Raw genomic sequence first — 21809 nt, forward strand, 5'->3', positions numbered from 1 at the left:
GAGAGTTGCCAACATTTTGTGCACCACCTGCCCTTGGAGGATCCTGATGCTTTTGGACATAGTTCTCTGCAGCTTGGCCTTCTGTAGGAGGAGGCAGGCTGCTCTTTTCAGGTCTGTCGGCCACCCCTCCTGATGCGAGGCCTGGGAGACAGACGGCCAGGCCGCAGTCCTGGGGACATTGGCCTTTGAGGCAGTTGCCATCCTCCTGCCTGAGGGCGTCGTAGAGGCAGCTGTTTGGCCCTTGAGTGAACCCAGTGAATGCCTTGGCTCCCCTTCCCTGCGCTCACTGCTAGGGCTGCTGCTGTTCACCACGTGTCAGCGGGGAGCAGGGTCGGCCTGCAGCAGGACCCCTGCATTTCAGCCTCCTAGCACCTTAAAGGCTGACAAGGTGGCGAGGGAGGGCTCCCTTCCTCAGAGGCCACCCACAGCAGGGCCCCTGGCCACGGAGGAGGTGGTCGCCAGCCATTCAGAAATATCCCCATGCAGCCAGGCCTCCAGGCAGAGCGACTCCCTGAGGCCGGAAGAGGGGGGGGGGGGCTACAGCAGACACAGCAGCCTTCTCCCGATTTCCTAAATCAGAGGCAAACCTGTAATCAGAAACTGGAGGCCCTTTAGGAAAACTTGGGAAATCCTCCTGACTGGGAGGAGACAAGCCCAGGGCAAAGACTCACATAGGGATGCCACAGGCAGCCTCCTTTGAGACCCCCAAGTTCTGACAAATCTCTTGGCTGGCTGTGAGCCAATGTCCCCACCCTTTTCAACGCAGAAGTGCAGGAGAATTGCCCCTCCCCCCCAAGGCAAGGCCAGAGCACAAGACATGCAGGGAAGCACCGAGCAGCCTCTTCCGAAGTCAGGCTCTCTGGGCTCACAGGAGTCTTTGGCGATACAACTTCTTGCAACACATCAACCGTTCTCTTTCAGGATGTAATTTAGAAACAACACAAGATTTATTTCCCTGTAAATCAAAGGCTGTAGTGGGGAAAATTACAACCACCTTTAATTTGCAATCAATGGTAACCCAGAGAAACAGCAAAACAAACCCACAAAGCAGGTAACTCCAGAAGTCCACAGAAGCAGAGCCCGACCTACGGCCACTGATGCAGCGTCCGGCCGCTCCCCCCTGCCGCCTGGAAGGCTCCGCTCTGCCTTTGGCCCTGCACTGGGGGGAGGCGGACAATGTCCCTGCGGAGCGTCACCCCTTCCCTTCCCTCTCTCCAGTCTCCCGGGGAGATTTATAGAGTTGTGTGTGAAAAGGGCTGTCCGGTTGCACCTGGCTTGGATGCTGTTCCAAGGCAAGAGACGTTCAGAGGAGGTCTGCCATGACCTGCCCCTCCGTGGCAACCCCGGGGCCTCCTTCGGGGGGTCTCCCATCTGGGGCTCACCGGGGCCGGCCCTGGTTAGCTTGCAAGGCCAGAAGAGCTGGAGCCAGCCCAGGCCCTACAGAAGCGGGCAAATTCATGCAGGCTCCATAGACCCAGGCTCATTCCTGCTGCCTGCCAGGAGAGAAAGGCTATTAATTTGTTATGTAATAAAGGAGGACTATGTAGGTGGAACTGGGAGGGGGCTTGGAGGAAGAAATCGGATCCTGGCACAAGGACAGGAACAGGGTGAGAAGGAATCGCAAAGGGCCTGATTTGGCTGGAAGCCTCCCCATTAGCCGAACAGCCCAGAGGTGGGCCTACTCCCCCCCCCCCGTCTCCTGCCCTGGTGCCAAAGAGAAACTATAAACGTTCCCAGCCACATCTCCTACCCCTCAGTGGTAGGAAAGGAAAAGACTGTGGTGAGCTCTGTCTTCAAAAAGGGCAGGGGAGGGGCTGGGGCTGGGAGTCCCTAGAAACTGGTTCCAGAAAGGGAGACAGAGAGACTGGCTGGGGTTTGCATGGGTGGGGTGGGGGGGCGAGCCCTCCTTGGCTGTGAAGAGCAGGGGCTGCAGGGACACCCCCCTCCCGTGTGCCCAGAGAGACCGCCAGGGAGGGCTGGCCAAGGCTGGTGAACTTCCAGCCCAGGTCCCCTGCCAGGCCCAAATAACTCTTTGCTTGGTGAGGCTGCCGGTTGAGCTGGGCAGTTCAGGCTTTTGGCTCACTGTTTGGGAAAAACGGACAAAGTTCCAGACTGTCTGGGTCAGTACCGGACACCAGGCAGCTTTCCCAGGCGTCCTGTGGGCAAGCAGCAGTGCAGCAGCTCCCTTCCTGGGGAGACGCCTGGAGGACCTGCCCCCCCCCCCCCGGCCACCTTGGCTCCCCAGGGCTCTAAAAACCGTGGCTGGTGTTCACATTGCCGGCATTCTGCTGAGCAAATGCTGTTATTTATTCTGATAAAATGTGCTTACAATTGCAAAAGCAATTTGCTTAATTGAAAGCACAGCCAGGGTTTTAATAAAGCTATAAAGAGGAGGGTGAAAATACCCGCACACTGCAGAGGCCTGCTTCAGCATCCAGGGCTGGCGGGGTGCTCGTGGAAGCCCTAGGGGGAGTCCTGCCCCGCCCCGCCCCGCCCCGCCCCACCCCTGCAGACTCAGCAGAGAGGACCAGCTGGTGTCCGGTGCCAGCGGCTTTGTGAAAGGGGTGTACAGACCCCCCCCTCCAAGGCCGCCAAGGAAGGATTCCGCAGACTCCCACGGCCCTGGCAAAGAGGCCACAATCCTGCTTCTCTGGGCTCTTGAGTCCGCTGGGAATTGCGCATCAGATGGCCCCGTGGCAGGAGGCAGCGCTGGCTGGGGTAGACCTTGGGTCTCCAGCAGGCAGACCCCCCCCCCAACACACACAGACAGACAGAGGCCTGGCTCAGTTTTCACACGCACCCTGGGCCTCATCTTTGCCCAGGGAAATGTTGCTCTCTGGGTGCGAGGAAAAACCTCTGGCTCTTGACGCCTCCCTTGTGGGGTCTGACACCCTCACCCTGGCTGCACTGGAAAGTCCTTCCCATTTTCTAACACACTGACCATTTGGGGTGGGCAGGATTCCCCCTCAGCACTCTTGGCACTCTCTTCCTTTACTCCTCTGTGAATCGGGCACGCGGGTGATTCCAACCCCCTGCAGCCTGTGTGTGTGTGTGTGTGTGTGTGTGTGGTGGGGTACACTGCACAGACTGAGGGGCTGGCCCCCTGGGGCCTGGCTGCTCCTGCTTGGTGCAGAAGGGGATCAATCCTGCCCCCCCCCCTCAATAGGGCTCTGGGTCAGCATGCTGGTGGGGGGGGCATTTGGTTTTACAGAACAGTTTTTGTTATTTCTGAAGAATGACAAATTAGAACAAATTAACATAGTTCAATTATAAAAGGCCCTTTTGGTTAGGAAAAAGAGCACAGCATGATTAATCCGTACTTTGCCCCTCCCACGGCTGAATTATTGCACCCGGTCCAGGAGGGGAGGGAGGGGGGCTCCTTGTAGTCTTCCGGGGAAATTGCCCCTCTAGGATGGAACTGGTTTGGTCGCTTCTCTTCTCAGGCCAACAGGGCCCCACTTGAGTCTCCCTCCACCCCCGAGTGTCAGAATGGATTTGCTTTGAGGCAATATGGCTTTTAGGTCCCAGGGTGCCTGCTAAGGACATGCCAGTTGGCTGGAGGGCTGAGCTCACCCACACCGCAGAAACCAGGGTCTGATCCAAATGTGACCTCATCGGGGGGGGGGGGGGATAGAACTCCCTGCAGGCACACCCAGCATCTCGGTGGCTTCTTCCTGTGGGTTGCGGCCATGAGCGGATGCCTTGCTTTCAGCATCTGTGGCACGCCAAGCTCTTTGGCCCAGGAAGGGGCAGCTGAGGTTAAGCAAGAGATTGCACCGGTTGCTAAACTGCCTGCAGAAGGGATCTGGGCCCCCAGCCCCACCCTGCCCTGGCTTCTTCAGCAGCAAAGGAGGCGCCCAGAGGCTCTCCCTTGAGGCCTGTTTTGGGCAAAATTCCACCTCAAAGCATGTGGAAGGGAAGGACTGCTGTGCCCGGCTTATTGGGGGAGATTCAGGACCGCTTTTACACAACCAGTGGCACCCCGGGGAGACCAAGGTGGGCTTGCCTGTCTGTGAGGGCAAAGGTCTTCACATAGCTCCCCTCCCCACTCACCATTCCTGAGGGAGCACGGTCAGCGTGTCCGCAAGGCCAGGTGGGTTGCAAGACTGCTGACATCACCACCGCAGTTGTTGCCGCAGCAACTGGGAAGCATCCTGCCCCTCGTCTCGGGGGCACTGGCTCCTGGCATTGCAGGGAACACCCCCTCTGCCTGCGGGGCAGCTTGGTCCTCCCTGCGTCCTCAGTCGTGCCCGTCGGCCTCTTCTTCCGAGCGTGACCAGGAACACGCCAGACTCACACCACTGCTTTAGACTTCCTCCTCGCCAGTCAGTTCTGACCCCTCCTCAAGAGCAAGCACATTGAGCAGAGAGAGTCCCAGGCAGGCAGGCAGGCAGGCAGGCGAGAGGGTGCAGGTAGGCTTGCAAGCCCCTTTGGTATTCTGACCTCGTGCGGCGGGTGCCGATGCCCCACGGGTGCCTTCCAGGGCCTGCCGCAGGGGGAGGATCCAGCCTCAGAATGATGCTGCTGCTGCCGTTCAGTTTCCCTGCCAGGTGCCTTTGGGGCAGTGGCAGCTGCTGCCAAAGCTACGCTGCAAACATCTGCACAGACAATAGGGCTAAAGCTCCACCGGGCCCCGCCCACTCCCTAAAAACCCTTGGCAGGCTCCCAGGAGGAGGCTGGCAGGAGCCCCGAGGGCCCGGGCTCTCCACACTGGGGGAGGGACCTCTCTTCTAGGCTCCCTGACAGTAAATCAGGCGGGTGACAAGCCAGGGGTTGTGCAAGTGGGCAGTCAGAAAGGCAGCCACAGAAGGGAGACCCAGCAGTCCTGGGCGGCTGGTCTGGTGCAGAAGGGCCACTCCCCGGTCCCCCCCCCCATTTAGGCCCCCCCAGGGCACAAGCCTCCAGGAGCTTCTCCCCCACTCCTCTCTCTTCCCGGTAGAGATCCAGGCCGGCCGAGCAGCGATTTTGTGTTTCTTTGGGGCTCCACACAGCCCCGTGCCCCTCATGGGGAATGCTGGGTTTAAAAAAGAGACCCTTGGATCATTTTCCCAGGTGGGCCGTCCCACCCAGGCCCCTTAGCCTGACTTGCTGCACCATGTTGGGGAGAAGAGTGGGGGGGGGGGGAGAAAGAGGCCCAGCACAAGTCAGCAAATGTTTTATTTTGTTTCAGTTGCAGAAAGCTCCCAAACCAGCTCCTGCTCCATTTGTCTGGCACACCTCCTTGTGCTTCTGGATCCGAGCAGACGGGGCCAGGGGAGGAGAAGCCTCCGCCTGAGGAAGAAATCCACCTCAATGCTGCTTCCGTTGACCTTTGGGCCCCTGAAGGACAAAACGGGAACAGAGAAAGAGATGCAGACCTGGATGAAGAAGAAGAAGGAAGAGGGCTGGTTCTTATATGCCGCTTTTCCCTACCCGAAGGAGGCTCAAAGCGGCTTACAGTCGCCTTCCCATTCCTCTCCCCACAACAGACACCCTGCGAGGTGGGTGAGGCCGAGAGAGCCCTGATATCATTGCCCGGTCAGAACAGTTTTATCAGTGCCGTGGCGAGCCCAAGGTCACCCAGCTGGCTGCATGTGGGGGAGCGCAGAATCGAACCCGGCACGCCAGACTAGCAGTCCGCACTCCTAACCACGACACCCAACTGGATGTGCTGCCAGGGGCTCCCACCCCCGAGTCTTTGGAGTCTGGGCTCCCTGCATGGCCTCTGGCCTGCCTAGGCCAGCCGCCCTCCCAAGGGCCCAAGTTCTGTGCAGCAAGAGGAGCGAATTAATGTGTCTCTGGGCTTGCCCAGCAGCTCAAAGCCCCAAGAAATATCGCAAACCCTATGGAGGAGGGATTAAACATTTCCTAAAGCTGAGCCGCCCAGATCTTGTTTCTTAATTTGCTCGTAATTAGCCCCTTTGCCAGCGAGCGGAGGAGAAGCCACAGGGTTGAGGGGAGGGGGCTGGGTTCCCTTCCTCTGCGGCCTGTCCTCCCTCCCTCCGTGGAGACTAGCTAGCTGGCCACTGACCTGGAGGCAGCAGGCTGCCCTATATGTCCCAGGCTCTGTCTCGCCTTCATCCCAGGAAGCATCATGAGAATCAAGCCCCCCCCCCCCATGCGTCCGTCCATCCTGGAGCTGCAGTCGGGCTTTGCGTGGCGTGCTAGGGCTGTGGACTGCCAGTCCCACAGACGCATGCTTGGCTCCTGCGCAACACCAGCATCGCTCGGGGGCTGTTTTGCTGCCCCCCTTTCAGCTGCCCTGCAGCAGACGTGCTATTGTCCTTTGCCTGCTAAATTCATTCCGCATTTGAGATCACTCCACAATATATACAACGGAGGGGCTCACTCTCTAGCTGTGCCTGCAGAAGGGAGCAGGGATTCATGGGAGCTCCTGTCCTGCCGCAAATCTGTTTGTCTGTTTTTCAGGAACTCTTTTCACCGCTTAGCTCCACCGGTCCCGCCGGCCCCAACCACGTGCCCCGGCCCCTTACCTCATTCTTTCCCTAGGTACTTCATCATGATACTGTTCACGTCGTCATCCTTCCCGTCTGCCTCCGACCGGCCGCCCTCCTTGGCCCCGGCTGGGCTTCCTTTCTCCACACATCCTTCCCCTTCCAGCCTCTGGATTCTCGGCCGACTCTTGACGCTGTCAGCACTTCTGAAAGACCCCACAGAGCTGGACGAGGAGGAGGAATCGGAGAGGTGTCCAGGGTCCTCTCTGGGTCTCAGACTTGGCTCAGTGGACATCTGGTCTTCAAAGTGGACGCTCATGGGCCTCTGGCCGTCCTTCCTTCCCCGGGGGGCTCGGGACAGGCTGCCAGTCGACTGGGCTTTCCGGATGGCTGGCAGGATGTCGTCAAATTCAACATTTGTCTTTCTTTCGTAGCTTAAAGTTGGTATTTCCCGAGAGAACGGGTCACTTTCCTTCCCTTTGCTTGCAACATCTCCCAATCTCTTGTTCTGAAAGAGCAGAGGATCCTGGCCCAGATCGGTCTCTGCCGCCCCTTCCACGGATGCTGCCAGTCTGCTCCTCCAGGGCCTCTGCCTCGACATACTGAACGGGTCTCTTCCCAGGGCTGGCGAGCCAAGTTCCGATTGTGCCTCCTCTGCATTCAGAACAAGGGAGTCGTAGGAACCAAACTTGGAGACCCTCTTCAGGATGGGCGAGGGGGCTGGTCGCACCCTGCCCTCAGAGGCGGAGACACTTTGGAAACTGGCAGATTGAGTCACACCGGCTCCAACGCTCTCCCCGGGTTTGCCTGGGAAATCGTCCTCCTCCTGCAAAGTCCGGCATCTTCGAAGGGAGGAGGCCCCTGTGGTTTGGTAAATGGGCAAAGGCGAAACCTCGTCCAGGGCCAGGGCCCCCGGGTCTGGGTCCTTCAGCCTCTGCCGCCGCAGCTCTTCCACATACTCTGAAAGGGCTGATGAAGAGCGAGACAATTTGCCATCAGCTGAGGGAGACGTCTTTCTAGCCATGGAGGGGGACCCGGGACTCGACAGTTTTCCACCTGGGGAGGCTGCTGGGTACGGCCCCTTTCTCATCCCCGACGGAGAGCTGGAGCCTGCGCTTTGGGGCGCCCCAGACTCCTCTCCCCAGAGGAGCTTCCCGTGTTCCCATCTCTGAGCCTGCCGGACAGGGCTCGTGACTCTGCCCACATCCTCTTCCCCGGCGTGTCTTGCCGATTCCCGCCTTGGGGCACTCAGCAACGCGGGGGGACTCTGGCTGTGATCTCTGCGTGTTCTGGGAGGGAAAGGAAGAAGACACGGGGTGCATGAGCGCGGGATCTGCGCAGACAAGCATGTCCTTGGGAGTTCGAAAGCAAGCACCCACCATTGCCACGTGAAGTATAAATATTTAATTTAAACATTAAATTAGAACCCTCTTCGGGGGGGGGGGGGAGATGCTGCTGGTTCACTCGGAGCTGAGTAATGTAATTTCTGAACATAATTAGAATAAGAATAAGACGGCTGGCTGCCTCGGAATAGCGAGGAATCCAAGCCGTCATTCCAAGAACACAGTGAAACGGGGGCGGCCTCTGCCTCCACCGATGGAGCTCCCTGGCGAAGGATCGTGGAGCAGTTGGTTGCATTTCTGCCTGAACGGCCTGCGGCCACGGGCATACCCACCCTACGGACGGACCTGACACCCGTGCGTCTGCACAGCATTCCCGCCAGGCCAGCCAGGGAAAGGCAAGCAGCCCCCGAAGCCCTGGAGGGTCGGAGGGGCTCTCGCTGACATCTCTGGCGGCTCTGGGTAGATGCGCAGCCAAAGCCGGGATGCCCACAGTGCACACAGAGCAGACCCTGGGAGCCGTGCAGGCCAGGCATCACAGCCGTTTCAATGGAGGCAGCGAACCCTGGGCATGTGCAGGCATGCCGGTGGAGCTGGGGCTGGATCTCAGTCCTTGGAGGCTTTCTCTCAAGCCCCAGTGTGGCCCCTGCTCCCCCTCCTCTTGAAGGCTGCAAGGGACCTAAGGACAGTGGAGACTGCGGCTTCCACAGGGTCCTCTGCTCCCCATCTGCCTCACCTCCAAGAGAGGAGAGGAGGGGAGGGGAGAGGGTGCCTCCCCAGGAGAGGAAGGGATGGGAGCCCCTGGAGCCCCCACCCTATGGGAGTACCTGGATCAGCAGGTGGAGTCACCCCAGCTGGGTTCAGATGATGGCTGGCTAAACCTCTGTGGCTGACCCCAACTATAGGGCTGACACGCAACGGAGTCAGGGCAGGGGAAGGAAGGTGGGAACCCCCAGGCCTGAGCTGCCCCATACCTGCCAGCCTTTAAACAACCCCCCCCCACACACACACACACTGTCTTTTTGGCTCACAAATGGTCTGTGAAACCACCAGGAGGAAATTGCACTCCCCACCCCCCGGTTGAAAAATACAGTGGTAAAAGATTTAGCCTTGACAATAATAAACCCTTCTGTAGGGAGAAGGGATGTCGTTTCCATGGAAACATTATGCCAGCCTGTAATCCGGCAGACAACGCTGGGCACACGGAGCCCAGACTCGCCTGACCCAAAAGGAATTTACACCGGGAGATCTCTCGAGGCGCCCCTGCCGCTGAGGAGGGAGCCAGCGTGCCAGGAAGGGCTGGGGCAGCCGAGAACTCCTGCAAATGGCTGCCACAAGTCTGGCAAGAACCCGCCGGGAAAGGGAGGAAGCGGGTGCAGCCAGGCAGGAGGCAGCCAGGCCGGCTGGCCGTGGGAGCAAGGAGGAAGGGCTGGCGGCAGCCTCCAGGACCGGGAGCAGCTCCCTCTGCCAGGACACAGCGCTGGCCCTGCGTGGCCTCCCCTCCCCTCCCCTTTAAACCAGACTCCATTCTCCCCTGGGGTGAGAGGAGACCCTTCCCAAACAGGTTGCTCCAGGAGGCTTCAAGCGACAGCTGCTTAACCCAGTTCAGCTCTGCGGGGGGGCAGGCAGACCCACCCAGGGCACCCAGGGCCAGAAGTGCAATCTTTGGGGGGTGAGGAAGCCTCCAGCTTGGACTGCTCCTCTCACCCAGCCGCCTAGAGCAGAGCCCGGCCCTGGGCTCTCAGGCAAGGCCTCTCCCCTCGGCCGCCCCTGGAAGACTCTGCTGCAGCCTCAGCCGAGAGCCAGGGAGCCAACCGTTGGGAGCGCCAGGAAAGGGGCCAGCGGGGTTTCTTCTGCCCCGCCCCGCCCCACCCCGCCAACAGGCATCATCTGCGGCCATTCCCCACCCCCAAGCAGGAAAGGGCTACCCTCGATCCCTCCCCCACCCCCACCCCCATGATGAAGAAAGTACAACCCGAAGGCGTCCCTGAAGCCAAATGGAATTTTTGTAGTGTGCAATCTACACCAAAGCAAATGACATACAACAGTAATTAGTGAAGATTACACAGTAATTAGGGTGATTATGCTTATGCTGGTTGAAATCATTTATGCAATAATATCTGTGCTTGAATAGAAGCAAAGGGCATGGCTGGAGAAGAAAGGGGGGCGCGGGGGGGCCAATATGGAAAGGGCCGGGCATGGGAGTGGGGGGGGGGCATATGGGACTGTTTTCAGTCATTCTGGCTGGGGGAAATGCACCAGGACAGCAGCCCCCCAGCAAGATCTGAACTCCAGCCAGCGTCCCCATCTGAAGGCCCCACATTCAGCCCCTTCCCCAGGCTGGCTGCACCATGCCCCACTCATCTGAGAGCCTGCATGGAGTGGTGGTGAAGGGCAGCAATCTCCAAACCGGAGAACAGGGTCCAATACCCGCAGCTGCTCGCCTGCCCCCCCCCCCAGCCCTTCGTCCTCAGGCTCAGAGCAGGCACCTCAGGGGTGGCCAAAGGCCCCTCAACTGGAACCTACCAGCTAATTGCCGCCCGGACCTTCATGGACCCTCCACGATGCCAAATCCCCCCCAAAATACGCAGGGCACAACTGCAGCCTCCTCCTCCTCCTCCTCCTCCTGGGAAGCGTCCCTCCCCCGCCATCAGGCAGCATGACCTGACAAGTGGGGAGGGGGGGACGTGGGGAAGGGAAGGGAAGGGCTGGACCCACTGGGTTTCCCCTGCCAGCCCTGGCCACGCCCCACTCCAGACAGCACTGCCACCTTCCCTGCTCAGATATGTATGTGTGTGCCTTTCTTCCTCTTCAGCCTCTCTCTACTGCTAAGCCTCATCAAATGCATAATTTATAACTTACTGTCTAAAATGGTACTACTTAGCATAATTGTGGAACTAGAAGTATAAATGTCTTAGCTTTCTACTAGTAAAGCTGCCAGTTAACCGAGAGAGAGAGAGACAGAGAGAGACAGAGAGAGACAGAGAGACAGAGAGACAGAGACAGAGAGAGCTGCCAGGATGCAGGTTTCTGGCTGTATGCCTTCCACAGCAATGCTTCCAAGGAGGGAACTCAGCCTCCCCCCTGCCCTCCCCGGCCATGTGCTGGGGTGGGCACGTCACATCCCTCACCAGTCAGGAGCCAGGCCAGACCCGGCCGTGCAATACCCCAGCCACAGTGGGAGAAGACGTGTTTGCACAACATCAGAAGAGCACTTCTGTAGGGCCACCGTTCTGCTTCTTTAGCCACAGCCAGCCTTGCCTCGCCTCACCCCCCCCCCCCGAGTCGGCCACGTCCCTCTCCCAGACGAGGCTCCCCAGAACGCAGGAGGCTGCCGTTGGCCGGTAGCGCTCGCAAGTGCTTTAGCTGACGAGGACCTTTTGGAAACGCTTGAATAGTCTGTCCCTTATGCAGACTTTGCAAATCTACAGAACTGCTTAGAGTCCGTGGTGCAGCAGAGCCCGGGGGAACTGAGAGGGGCACCGTTGCTTGGACGAATCCTGCAGAGACGCATGCCATCCATCCTGGTGCACGAGCACATCCCTCGCCTGGCGCCCATCTGGTCCTGGTTTGGTAGAGAAGCGAGGCTCCCCCCAGAACGGCCCTCCCGCCCAGGGTCAGGGGGGGAAACGGACTCCGGGCTGCATCTTCCTCTCCCATTCCTCCCCCCCCCCACAAGAGCCACCCTTGGCCGCCTGGGCATTCTCCTCACGGGAAGAATTCCCTCCGGCCAGACTGGCCTTGGGAAGGGGCATCCTCTGGACATGGAACTGGGGCCCCTGTAGGGGGGGGCAGGTAGCCGGGGGTTTCCTGCATTGAGCAGAGGTCCTTCCAGCTCTAGGATCCTCAGCCTTTGTGAGCCCCCACTGCTGCTGCTGCTGGGGGGGGGGGAAGCCAGAGATCTCCTGCGATGACGCTTGACTTCCAGATGCCCCCTGGGAGAAAAGGGTGGGTCTCTGGGCCATCCCTCCTTGCTGAGTTCCTGCTCTTCCCCCAATGGCACCCTTCCCAGGCCCAGAGAGTCCCTCCCCCACAGCTGGAGGCCCTGCGGGGGCCCTTTTGCAGCTCCCTTGATGGGCGGCCTCAGCAGGGCATCCAGAGCAGCTTTGCCCACCCCTGGCTGCTGGGGAATTTTCAGGGGCTTTATTTTTTTTTTGGGGGGGGGGGAGAGGGAGACACAATAACTGAGTACTCTCATATCACTATAACGTTATCATTGCAATCTGTGGACCAGGGTTGCTGAATTCCCAGCTTTCCGTTAAAAAAGAAAAAAGGGAGCCTTTTGTTGTGGAGATCTGCTTTCCCAGTATATTCAGACCCTAACCCCAAAAGCCCCTGAGTGATGCGGGCGGGGAGGAAAGGGGTGCTGTGTGTGTGTGTGTGGGGGGGGCGACAGGTGTCTGCAGACAGGAAAACCTGGACTCTTTGCCCTCACAGCAGCTGTGCAGGCTCTGAGATTATGCGATCCAGAACTTTGCACCAAAACACGTTTGGGAAAACAAGACAGGGAATCCCCTAGAGGTGCACAAAAGCCCCACAGACACTGTGGGGAAGTCCTGCTTCCCAACCAGCAAAGAGCTGGCATAGAAAGGGCTTCGGGCCAAGCACAGAAATGCCAGGGAAGCCTCTTGGGCAAATGGAGGCTAGAAGGGAAACGGAAAGTGACTCCTGGGGCCGGGGACCTGCCAGGGCAGCCTTGCATGCATCTGCTCCCTGAAGGGGCGACTTTGCTCCTGCACCTCCACCCCCTCCAGCTCCAGGGCCCTCGCAGAGGGATGCCCCTGAGGGGTGGGATGAGAGCCCCTGTCTATTCCGCATGTTTGTACCAACAATTCGCCTGGAATGCCGGGAAATGCCTTTGCTTCACTGCTTCGGTGCTCTTTGAAGCAGCTCAAAGGCCCAAGACGTAGAGAGAGCTCTTGAATCCACATTTGCAAAGCAGGATTGATCTGGGCCCTAAGCCTGCCGGGGCTGGCCATCCACTACAGCCGGAGCTGGAAGGGGCTGTAGGTCTGACTGCTTTCCATGGAGTGAAGCGCAGCTCCTCCACCCCCCCCCCCCCCAACGCCCTACTGAGCCATTCCCAGGCAGGCCCCCCTGCAGTGGGGGAGCTCCGTCCATTTCTGTCCACGACAGCCTCTCCCACTGTTCGGTCCAAGGATGTTGCAAGCCACCCCCACAGAGGACAGACCCTCCTCTCACCTCAGGCCTTGCGCATTGCGGCTGTCCCCCGCTAGCCTTGGGAAGGTGGCAGCCAGATGCGTGCCCGATGTAGATGACCAGCCAGACGTTGAGGGAGACCACGACTGGACACTTCCTTCTGGCTCCAGGTTCAAGCTCCAGCTGGACCCCAAGCTCAGCTGACTCTCCCTGCAAGCAGAAGGCAGAAGGATCCCCTTCAGATCTGCTCCAGCAGCAGACTCAGGCCCTGCAAGAGAGAGCCCCTCAAGGCATGACCAACCCCCAAGGCCTGGGAGAAGCAGAGTTCCACTGGAGTCCCTGCCCCTTCCCCAGGTGGGTGGGAATCAGTCGGGATGCTTCAGGAGAGCAGAGCCACAGTCCAGCAGCACCTTCCAATCGCCTAACACAACGGGGGCAGGGGAGGAGCTCTTCTTTCTCCCTCTGATTGCCTCGAAGGTGCCCGTTGATCAGAAATGGGGGCTAGAAAGCCTCAGAAGGGAACAAATCCCCTATAATGCTCCTTTGCATGACACATGTCCCTCTTCTCTCCCAGCCATGCCACCAAACTGCAGGAGAGGGGCTCAAAGGCAGTTTAGAACTCCAGAAATTCATTGAATGAATGCCCCCCCCAGCCCAGAGCCTTTCACTCTGCAGCCATTAAATGTTTTCTGCCTGTCCAGGAGTTTGACGCTCTGGTCACCCACCCAGGGGGCCAAGGGCATTGGCCTCACTTACGTCTCTTGCCTCGAGCTCAGCGATTCTCGAGCAGTCTGGACACTGAAACCATAAAAGACAAGGACAGAGGGAGAGAGCCAATCAGGACTCCTCCTTCAGGAGTCAAACAGCGGCATAAGCCTCTGGGTGCCACCGTATTGCTCAAGGCATCAAACCTACAAACTCCCCACCCGACTGACCGAGGACCCTGATGCATCCCACGGCCCAACCTCACTAGGCCACTACGCCTTCCCCAGCCCCAAGGCTCCCACTAAGCCCACAGGCTCCCCAACCCCAACCATGCCTGAGATAGCCCTAGCCCTAACCTCAGAACTGTCACTAATATAAATCCCTGTTTTTAACAGCTTCTACGTGAAAAATAATGTCCAAAAATCATTATACATCCCACGGCCTTCCCTAACCATGTCACTAGGTCTTGCCCAGCCCTGTTGCTCCCAATAAACCCACAGACTCCCACTAGATCTACAAACTCCCCAAACCGACCCATGCTTAACCTTAAACCTAATCTGAAAAATTTCCCTAAAATAAAACCCTGTTTAAAAATGTATTCTTTACATGTGAAGTCATTCTAGCTACCTGTCTGTCATCGTCCTCCTTTTCGGCTCAGGGCTATTTACATTGTAGTTCCCATAAGCAAACAGTACAATGAACCTCTTGATTAAAATATAAAACATATTTAACAGTGAAAAACGTGTATCAAACCGTGTGATTTCACAACAGTACCCTAATAAAAATCCTCACGCCTCAAATAAACCTTTGTTGGTCTTAAAGGTGCTCCTGGACTCTGATTTTATTGTGCTACTTCAGACCAACCCATTTGAATTTATATTTTATTGTTAGCTGCCATGAACCTTCCGGGAGTGGCGGGATATAAGACCAATTATAAATAAATAAAACAAAAATAATGTCAAATAATGTCAACAAATATTTATCCAGCCTTTCCTAGCCATGTCACTAAGTCTACCCCAGCCTCAATGCTCCTCCTAGACCTACAAACTCCCCAACTGAGCTTTCCCAAATGGGAAAAGGTTTACAGCCCCACCCAGAGGTGCCCCTCCCAACCTTATGGCATTGCTTACTGGGTGCCCCATTCCTATGTAGCTGCCTCTTCCTGAGAGATCCACAGCACGTGGGGGGGGCTGGGGGGGGGCGGACTGGAAACATGCCGAGGGAAGGCCTCCACGACCAAGGCCTCCACGACCAAGGCCTCCACGACCAGCACTTCTGGCAGCGCCAAAGAACACTCCCTGGCCTGGAATCCCAGCTCACTCTTGGGGAGGGAAAGAGGAATGTCTGGCTTTGTGGAATGAGTTCTCTTTGCCGCTGTGTTGGGCTTCTGCAGATTTCCGTCTAACTCCTTTTATTCGCTTTACATAGGAGGCACTGGCAAGGGAAAATAGGGGCATGGGTTTGAAATTGGGGCTGGCAAGAGAGAACACAGACCGAAACATGTTAGCACAACAGGCTCCGGCTTTGAAGCCCAGCTCTTGGAATGGCGCCGGCACATTCATTGCTGACGAGAAGCACAATTAATTCCCACAGCTGCCAGCCCACGCCTGCTGCAACATGGAGAACACGGCCTGCAGGTGGAAGGGACGTCTGAGGCACGCTTGCTGCTGCACGCTTGGGACCCTTCCTTTCCGGGAGCCAGAAATGTCCTCATCTAGGGGCCACCAGCAGACAAGCGACATGCTTGGAAGGCTGTCAGACGGAGGGGGGGCTGCAGGAGATCTCAATGAAGGGCTGCACAGAATACCCCAGATAAATATCCTGGGTGAAGATTGCTGGGGGGGGGGGGTATGCTCTTGAGTGGCCCTTTGGTTCAGGTCACCAAGGGTCATTTATTTGTCAGCACGACCAGTTTGGGAAGGAGGAGTGGGGTGGATCTCTGAGACCATCCAGGAGGCCAAAGAAAACATCACAGCCAGCTAAGATTCTTCCACACAATCCCAGCTGACTGGGCATTAAACCAGAGTGCTCAGAAGTAAGGGAAAGCCCTCTGCACATGCTCAGAAGTGTGAGCAGCGACAGCAGCAAAGACCCCTTCTGGCCTCAGGAGGTCAGCTCAGATGCCAGAGGCAATTTCAGGGTCTAAGCGGCACTTGGGGTTGCTGCACTGAGCCACCTGCTCTTGCTTCTCATCCAGGCTCCGGTGCTTTCATAAGGGACTCGCCAGCGGCTTGGGTGGGTCTGACACGGCGTGGCATGAAAGGAAAGCCAGGGAAAGAACAGAAAAACACAGCCGGGAGGCAGCACTCAAGGGAAGACATGGAAACCGCCAGCAGAAAAAGCAGTCAAAGAATCCTCCCCAAGTGGAAATTAGCCCTCTCACAGAGAAGCAGCCCCCATCGCAGGAAGGCTGACCTCCACACGCAGGAGCAAAAGGCTGAACTCAAAGGCCTGCTTGTAGCAGCCCTTCAACACCTTAATGGAGGGAATGAAGGGGAGGGGGGGTCAACAAAGTGTGCAGAGGGAGGAAGAGGAGGAGTTGAAGGGCAGCTTTCAGGTTAAGCCAACGAGAGGGGCATCCCATTCAAGGAGACAATGCTTGCACACGCTTGGTGTGATGTTGTGCCTGCCATGTGCAGCCATGCTGTAGAAACAGCGCCCGTGTGCGTCCATACATAGCTGCCACCAGGCAACAGCTGAGTCAAGCACTTTTCAAGGGCTGCTGACCAACTAGAACGACTGCCCCCTCCCCTTGCTGGTTTCCAGGGCAGCTTCATACACAATTGGCCCCCTGGCCTTTGGGGCCCAGAACCCTGCCATCGTAAGAGAGGAGGACAGCGTAGGGGTCCTGCAAGAATGCCTTCCACCCAGGCCCACTCAGAGAGGCAGTGGTTCTCCAGGGCCTCGGGCAGAGTGCGTTCCCCTCCCCTCCCCTCCCCTCCCCTCCCCTCCCTGTCTGCCTGGCCCTTTCCACAGGGAGATGCTGCTGGGGCTTGAGCCGGGGACCTTTTGCATGCCCAGTAGAGGCTCTGCCCCGGGTCCCAGGCCCTCGCTGTCAAGAGGCACAGGTGGGCATGGAAGCGCTAGGCAGCGGCCCCTCGGCAGGGTTGCACACTCACCTCTCTGTGTCACTTTCATCGCTTGACTGCACTTCCTCCAGAGCTGCCTGCAAGTCTGCAATGCGCCGGATCGAGGTCTCCAGGTCAGCCTGCAGCGTTTGTCTCACCGCAGAAAGCTCACCCACTTGCTTCTCCTGGCGAAACAAGAGTTAGGGGTCATTGTCCATCTCCTCTGTAGTGGGGAGCGGGCAGGCTTAGTGCCTCCGCTCACTGCCCTGCCCCACTGGCACCTCAGTTCAATGCCTCGGCCTTTTCTCCTGCAGGCAGGCTGCAAGGACGGCTGCGGGGCCTGGCTAGGGGAAAAGTCTGGGGCATGCCAGATCCTGCTCTGCCACTGCAAAGGCGGCTCACTGGCAGGGGGTGGTATATAAATTAAATTAATTAATTAGTAATAATAATAAATATGTGCAGGTGTGCCCCTGAGATTCCCCAAAATCGGGCAGATAGGTGGAACTGGCTGACAAAATACAGGCCTGCTGAGGAGCCACTTCTGCCCGCCAGTCCAGGGACCCAACGCCAGGCCTGCCCCCTTCTTCGCCCCCTGCCTGCTTCGGTGCCCTTCCTCGGCCAGTGGGCCTCTCTCGGGCAGCAGTGGGCAGCGTGTGGCTGAAGCATGAGGCAAGGAGGGTGTGCTGTGCCCTGCCAAGCCGAGGAGGGGAGGGGCATGGATGCACAAGGCAGGGCAGGGCAGGGCAGGCAGGTGGCAAAGATGTGGGTAACAGCGGGGCCTGCCAGGAGCCCTGAGCCCCAGCACCTCGGTCAAGAGGACGGGGGGCTTCACCAGGGCAGCAAGGAGGCCGGAAGTCCTGGGAGTCTGGAGGGAGGAGGCAGAGCAGCCAATTAATGGGGGGGGGGCACAGGGGAGCAGCTCTTTCTCCACCCAATCTGCAGGAGAGACCAGACCAGGAAGTGGAGGTGGGCATGGGGGAGGGAGGCCGTTCTCTGGGACTGGAGCAGTCGGAGGTGCCGAGAGTGGGGTGAAGGCAGCGGCCAGGCAAGCGGAGGGGCAGGCCTGGTCCCGCTGCGGGCGGGCGGGCGGGCGGGGCAGGGGCGCATCTGGAGGGTCCTCAGCAGCTGCCCCACGTGGTCTCAAGCACTTAGAGCGCACTCCATCAGAAGAGCTTTCACTCCACAAAGGGAACAGGGCTCATTGTTGTTTAAAAGCCGCAGGCAGGAGGTGGCATCCAGCATCCCGCTCCTCACAAAGGACCTTTTATGCACCAACATGCTGGCTGGCTTAGGCGATGCCCCCCATTTGCACGGGCCTCTTAGGGAACTGGGGGCTTCTGCCTTCCAGGTTATAATTCCCAGGGCCCCCCCCCCTTTCTGGGCCTCTGCTCAAAACAAACAAACAAAAACCTGGGGGGGGGGGGCAGGCGGCAAAGTGGGATGTGGTCCCTTCTTCCCAAGGAACACCGCAGGACACTCTTGTGGTGGGAAGCCAGACTCCCTGTCCATGTTCAAAGTGCGGGCGTGGCCACGAAAACCCCTCCCTTCAATAAAACTTGCTTTCTCCTCAGGGTGCCTGACTGGACTCTAATTTGTTCAGGGGGGGGGGAGAGAAGAGCTATATCCTTGTGCCTGAAGAACACCTTCCGTGGAGTGCATGAGCCACCGCACAGGCGGGGGGGGGGGGGAGATGGCCTCCCTCAGGGCCCCCCCCCCTTGGCTAAGGGAGAACAGTTTGCAAACCAGAGACGGGGAAAACAGCCTATTGATTCTAAATAAACTCAGTCCTTTCATCAGGAGCAGGGTAAAAGAAAGCTATTCCAGTCCTTTCCCCATGCCACTCCTCTCCCCCCTCCCCCCCCCTCCCCCGCAGAAAGACGAAGTTCAATTCATTGCAGTTCGCTGGCTGGGATCTCTCTCAGAAGCCCCCCCTCCTGCCCCCCCTCCGCCCAGGCACCCGGGAGCCCTGGCAGGGCCACAGCGGAGGGCAATACTATCTGTCGGGGTCTTGGAGCTTGGCCACCCCCAGCACCACCTTCTCGCCTGACGGGGAGCAAAATGCACAAAAGGCCCACAAGCAATCTTCTGAATCTGGGGGGAGATGAACAAACAATGCGATCTCCGGGGCTTTCATTAGCCAGACAATTCCTGCTCTCCGCTGCAGATGCCTGCATGCGCCTCCCGGCTGCCTTCTCGTGATCGGGGCGGAGGGGGGGGTGGATGGGCGTGGAGTGGAAGTCTGCAGGCTGCCAGCGGGACAGGGGTGCCTGGGCCCCGGAGGGATGGGGGCAGGGCCAGGGAGCGGTCAGTTCCCCTGGAGAAAATGGCTGCCTTCGAGGGTGGGCTCCCCCCTGATGACGCCCCTCTCCCCCACAGGCTCCACATCTGCAGGAATCCCGGATCGGAGTCATGGGGTCCTAGAGGGGGAGGGGGCCATGCAGGCCCTCTAGTCCCAGCCCTGCTCAGGGCCGGATCAGCCACAAGCCATATGATTAGGAGCTGTCCAGCGGCGGCTTGAAGAGGGCCAGTGAGGGGGAGCTCCCCTCCTCCTCCTCCTCCTCCTCCTCCTCCTCCTGAGGCAGCCCATTCCGCTGCGGAGCGACCCAGGTCCAAGGAAGAGGACTTGCCCTCAAACGCTCTGCAGCCACTACTAGGACTGGCTTCCCCTGCTCGCCTCCCAGCCCCGCTTCATCTCCTGGCTGACGGGGGCCCAAACCAGCCCCCTCATGCTCTGCTGGCAACTAAGGCCCGGCTGACAGGGCTGCTCCTTCACCCTCAGCACGGCCGGTTCTCCACACCCCCAGCTCTTGTCCTCTGCTGTTTTAGAGAGCCAGCTTGGTGTCGTGGCTAGGAGTGCGGACTTCTAATCTGGCATGCCGGGTTCGATTCTGCGCTCCCCCACATGCAACCAGCTGGGTGACCTTATCACAGCAGTGATAAAACTGTTCCGACCGGGCAGTGATATCAGGGCTCTCTCAGCCTCACTCACCCCACAGGGGTGTTGTAGGGAGAGGAAAGGGAAGGCGACTGGAAGCCGCTTTGAGCCTCCTTCGGGTAGAGAAAAGCGGCATATAAGAACCAACTCTTCTTCTTCAGTAATATCAGGGCTCTCAGCCTCCCCTCCCTCACTGGGTGTCTGTGGTGGGGAGAGGAAAGGTGACTGTAAGCCCCTCTGAGACTCCTTCGGGTAGAGAAAAACGGCCTATCAGAACCAGCTCTTCTTCTTTTGTCCGGCTGCCTCTTCGGACTCCGGCCCCTCAGCCATGGGTGGACCGCTCTGCCAAAGAAAACCAGACTGCTTTTGGACAGCACTAGCCTCCCCCTCACATCCCTGGTGGACCAGAGTCCAAAGGTCTGCGTTTCAGGCCAGGAACTCGTGAGGTTCCCACTCAAAGGGGCAGACCAGCCTGCGCATCTTTGGATCGTGCCACTTGCTCACGGGACACGTTCCCCTGCGTGTGGGGAGGGGGGCAGGGCCGGATTCTTGACACGTGTGCTCGTAGCGGCAGCTCTGCAAATCTTCTCAAGATCTCTGGCTCGTCTTGAGAGACAAAGGGCTATTTTTGAAGCAGGTCTGGAAACAGAGAAGCCGCCTGCCTCTGCTGCTGCTGCTCGGGCAAGGCTGCTTTGTATTCAGGAGATGTTAGACAGGGATTATTACAAGTCATGCCAGTTTGTTTGAAAACCTGGTAAGTTAAGTGGGGAGACAGTTATTTTCGGCATGAAAGATTATTTAATTCCACTGCCGAGGTGGGAGTCACAGGGGGCTGCCCCCACACTGCCAGGAAGGGGATTTCAACATGACAGGGCCCCGGCAGAGATGCGCACACGACCGCGCTAGGGGGGGGCCTCTCCTCCCCCCTTCCACATTGACAGCTGCCTTCAAAGTGTGCCGCCTGCAGCTCTGGACATAGCGGTGGTGTGGAGGGTGGGGCCTGAGAACTCTCTCCTTCTTTTGGGGGGTGCAATTGGGGCAGGATCACCTACAGGGGTGGGCTTCATCCTGTGGGAATTCTGACATTTTCTCTCTGTGCTGCCCTGCCCTGGAGAGGCCTCGCCACGCGGGAGACACGATGTGCAGAGAAATGCCCGAGTTCTCCACCGTGGCGTAAGAAGGCAGGCGAGGGCACCGCGGATGGGCCGGGCAGGCAGGCAGGCAGCTGCTCCGGACATGACACAGCTCCAGGCTGTCTCTGCCCAAATGCCACCACTGGCCCTCCACACAGGGCTGAGCTGCAGGCAGGCACGCCTCTGCCCACAGCGCTGGGGTGGGAGCCCAGGAGGAGAGCAGAGCGGATTCCCTTTCCTCCGGAGCGGCCCTCAAAAACCTCTCGTGTCCCTCCCGGCACGGCCCAAATATTTATCACAGCAAAGGGGCTCCTTGGCCCCTTCCTGAGTCCCCTCATGGGGCCTTTTCAGAACTCGGTCCATCCTGGAGGGAGGGGATATCAGTGGCCTGCTCCTCATGCCCCCCCAGTAGCCCCCCCTTGGCAATAATTTGCAAAACAGACTCTTTGCAGCAGCTGACCTAAATAACACAGAGAAACCTCCCCAGCAAAGGCAGACGATGCCAGTGAAGCCCCAAAGCCAGCCCTGGCCAGGTGGGTCCCATCTGGGGAGGGGCTTTCTGTCCCAATAAGGAGGCAATGGCAGAGGCGGAATTTCCTGGAGAAGTGGGGGGTGGAGCCTGGGGACGGTGGGGTTGGGGCAGAAGGGAGCCTCTGCAGGGGAGAATGCCGGAGGGGGGGGGCCCACGCAGACCATGAGTCACAGCTTCCTGGCAGCTGTGTGGTGCTTGGGGGAGCCGGCCCCCGTGAGGGCAGGGAATTGCCCCGCTCCTCCTGTCAGACCCACAGCCAAAGCTGAGAAGCCATTAAGGCGCGCAGGTGAGAAGCCAAGGCGGGAAGGCGCAGAGCCACCCTGCGAGGGGCTGTGATCACACGTCCTGTAATTAGGGAGGCTGCCTCTGCTGTCAAGAGCAGCTCCACGGTGCCACAACCCCCCCCCCGTTCCCCACAAGGAGCTTCCGTCGAGGGGGGGGTGTTTGGAGAGGGGGGGGGTCTCCGCCATGCAAGGGCTTTCCCAGACTAGCTTCCCAGGGC

General features: G+C 58.7%; 1 protein-coding gene across 5 annotated transcripts in view; it reads right to left on the reverse strand.

Annotated features, from left to right (window-relative positions):
* Nucleotides 1-5139: 5139 nt before the first annotated feature.
* MYO18B (myosin XVIIIB) overlaps nucleotides 5140-21809 on the reverse strand; it is a 68026-nt gene continuing 51356 nt past the window's right edge. For 4 of the 5 annotated variants that reach the window (XM_077307686.1, XM_077307685.1, XM_077307683.1 and 1 more), the window contains 5 exons: nucleotides 16759-16892; nucleotides 13691-13732; nucleotides 12977-13144; nucleotides 6474-7723; nucleotides 5140-5319 (listed from right to left, as the gene is read on the reverse strand). In XM_077307686.1, coding sequence (XP_077163801.1) covers nucleotides 6475-7723; nucleotides 12977-13144; nucleotides 13691-13732; nucleotides 16759-16892 — 1593 coding nt within the window. In that variant the 3' untranslated portion in view covers nucleotides 5140-5319; nucleotide 6474. Of the gene's footprint in view, nucleotides 5358-6473; nucleotides 7724-12976; nucleotides 13145-13690; nucleotides 13733-16758; nucleotides 16893-21809 lie in introns of all 5 variants that reach the window. The other variant, XM_077307684.1, reaches the window with a different exon arrangement.

This window comes from Paroedura picta, chromosome 13, assembly GCF_049243985.1.
Source record: "Paroedura picta isolate Pp20150507F chromosome 13, Ppicta_v3.0, whole genome shotgun sequence".
Classification (NCBI taxonomy): Eukaryota; Metazoa; Chordata; class Lepidosauria; order Squamata; family Gekkonidae; genus Paroedura; species Paroedura picta.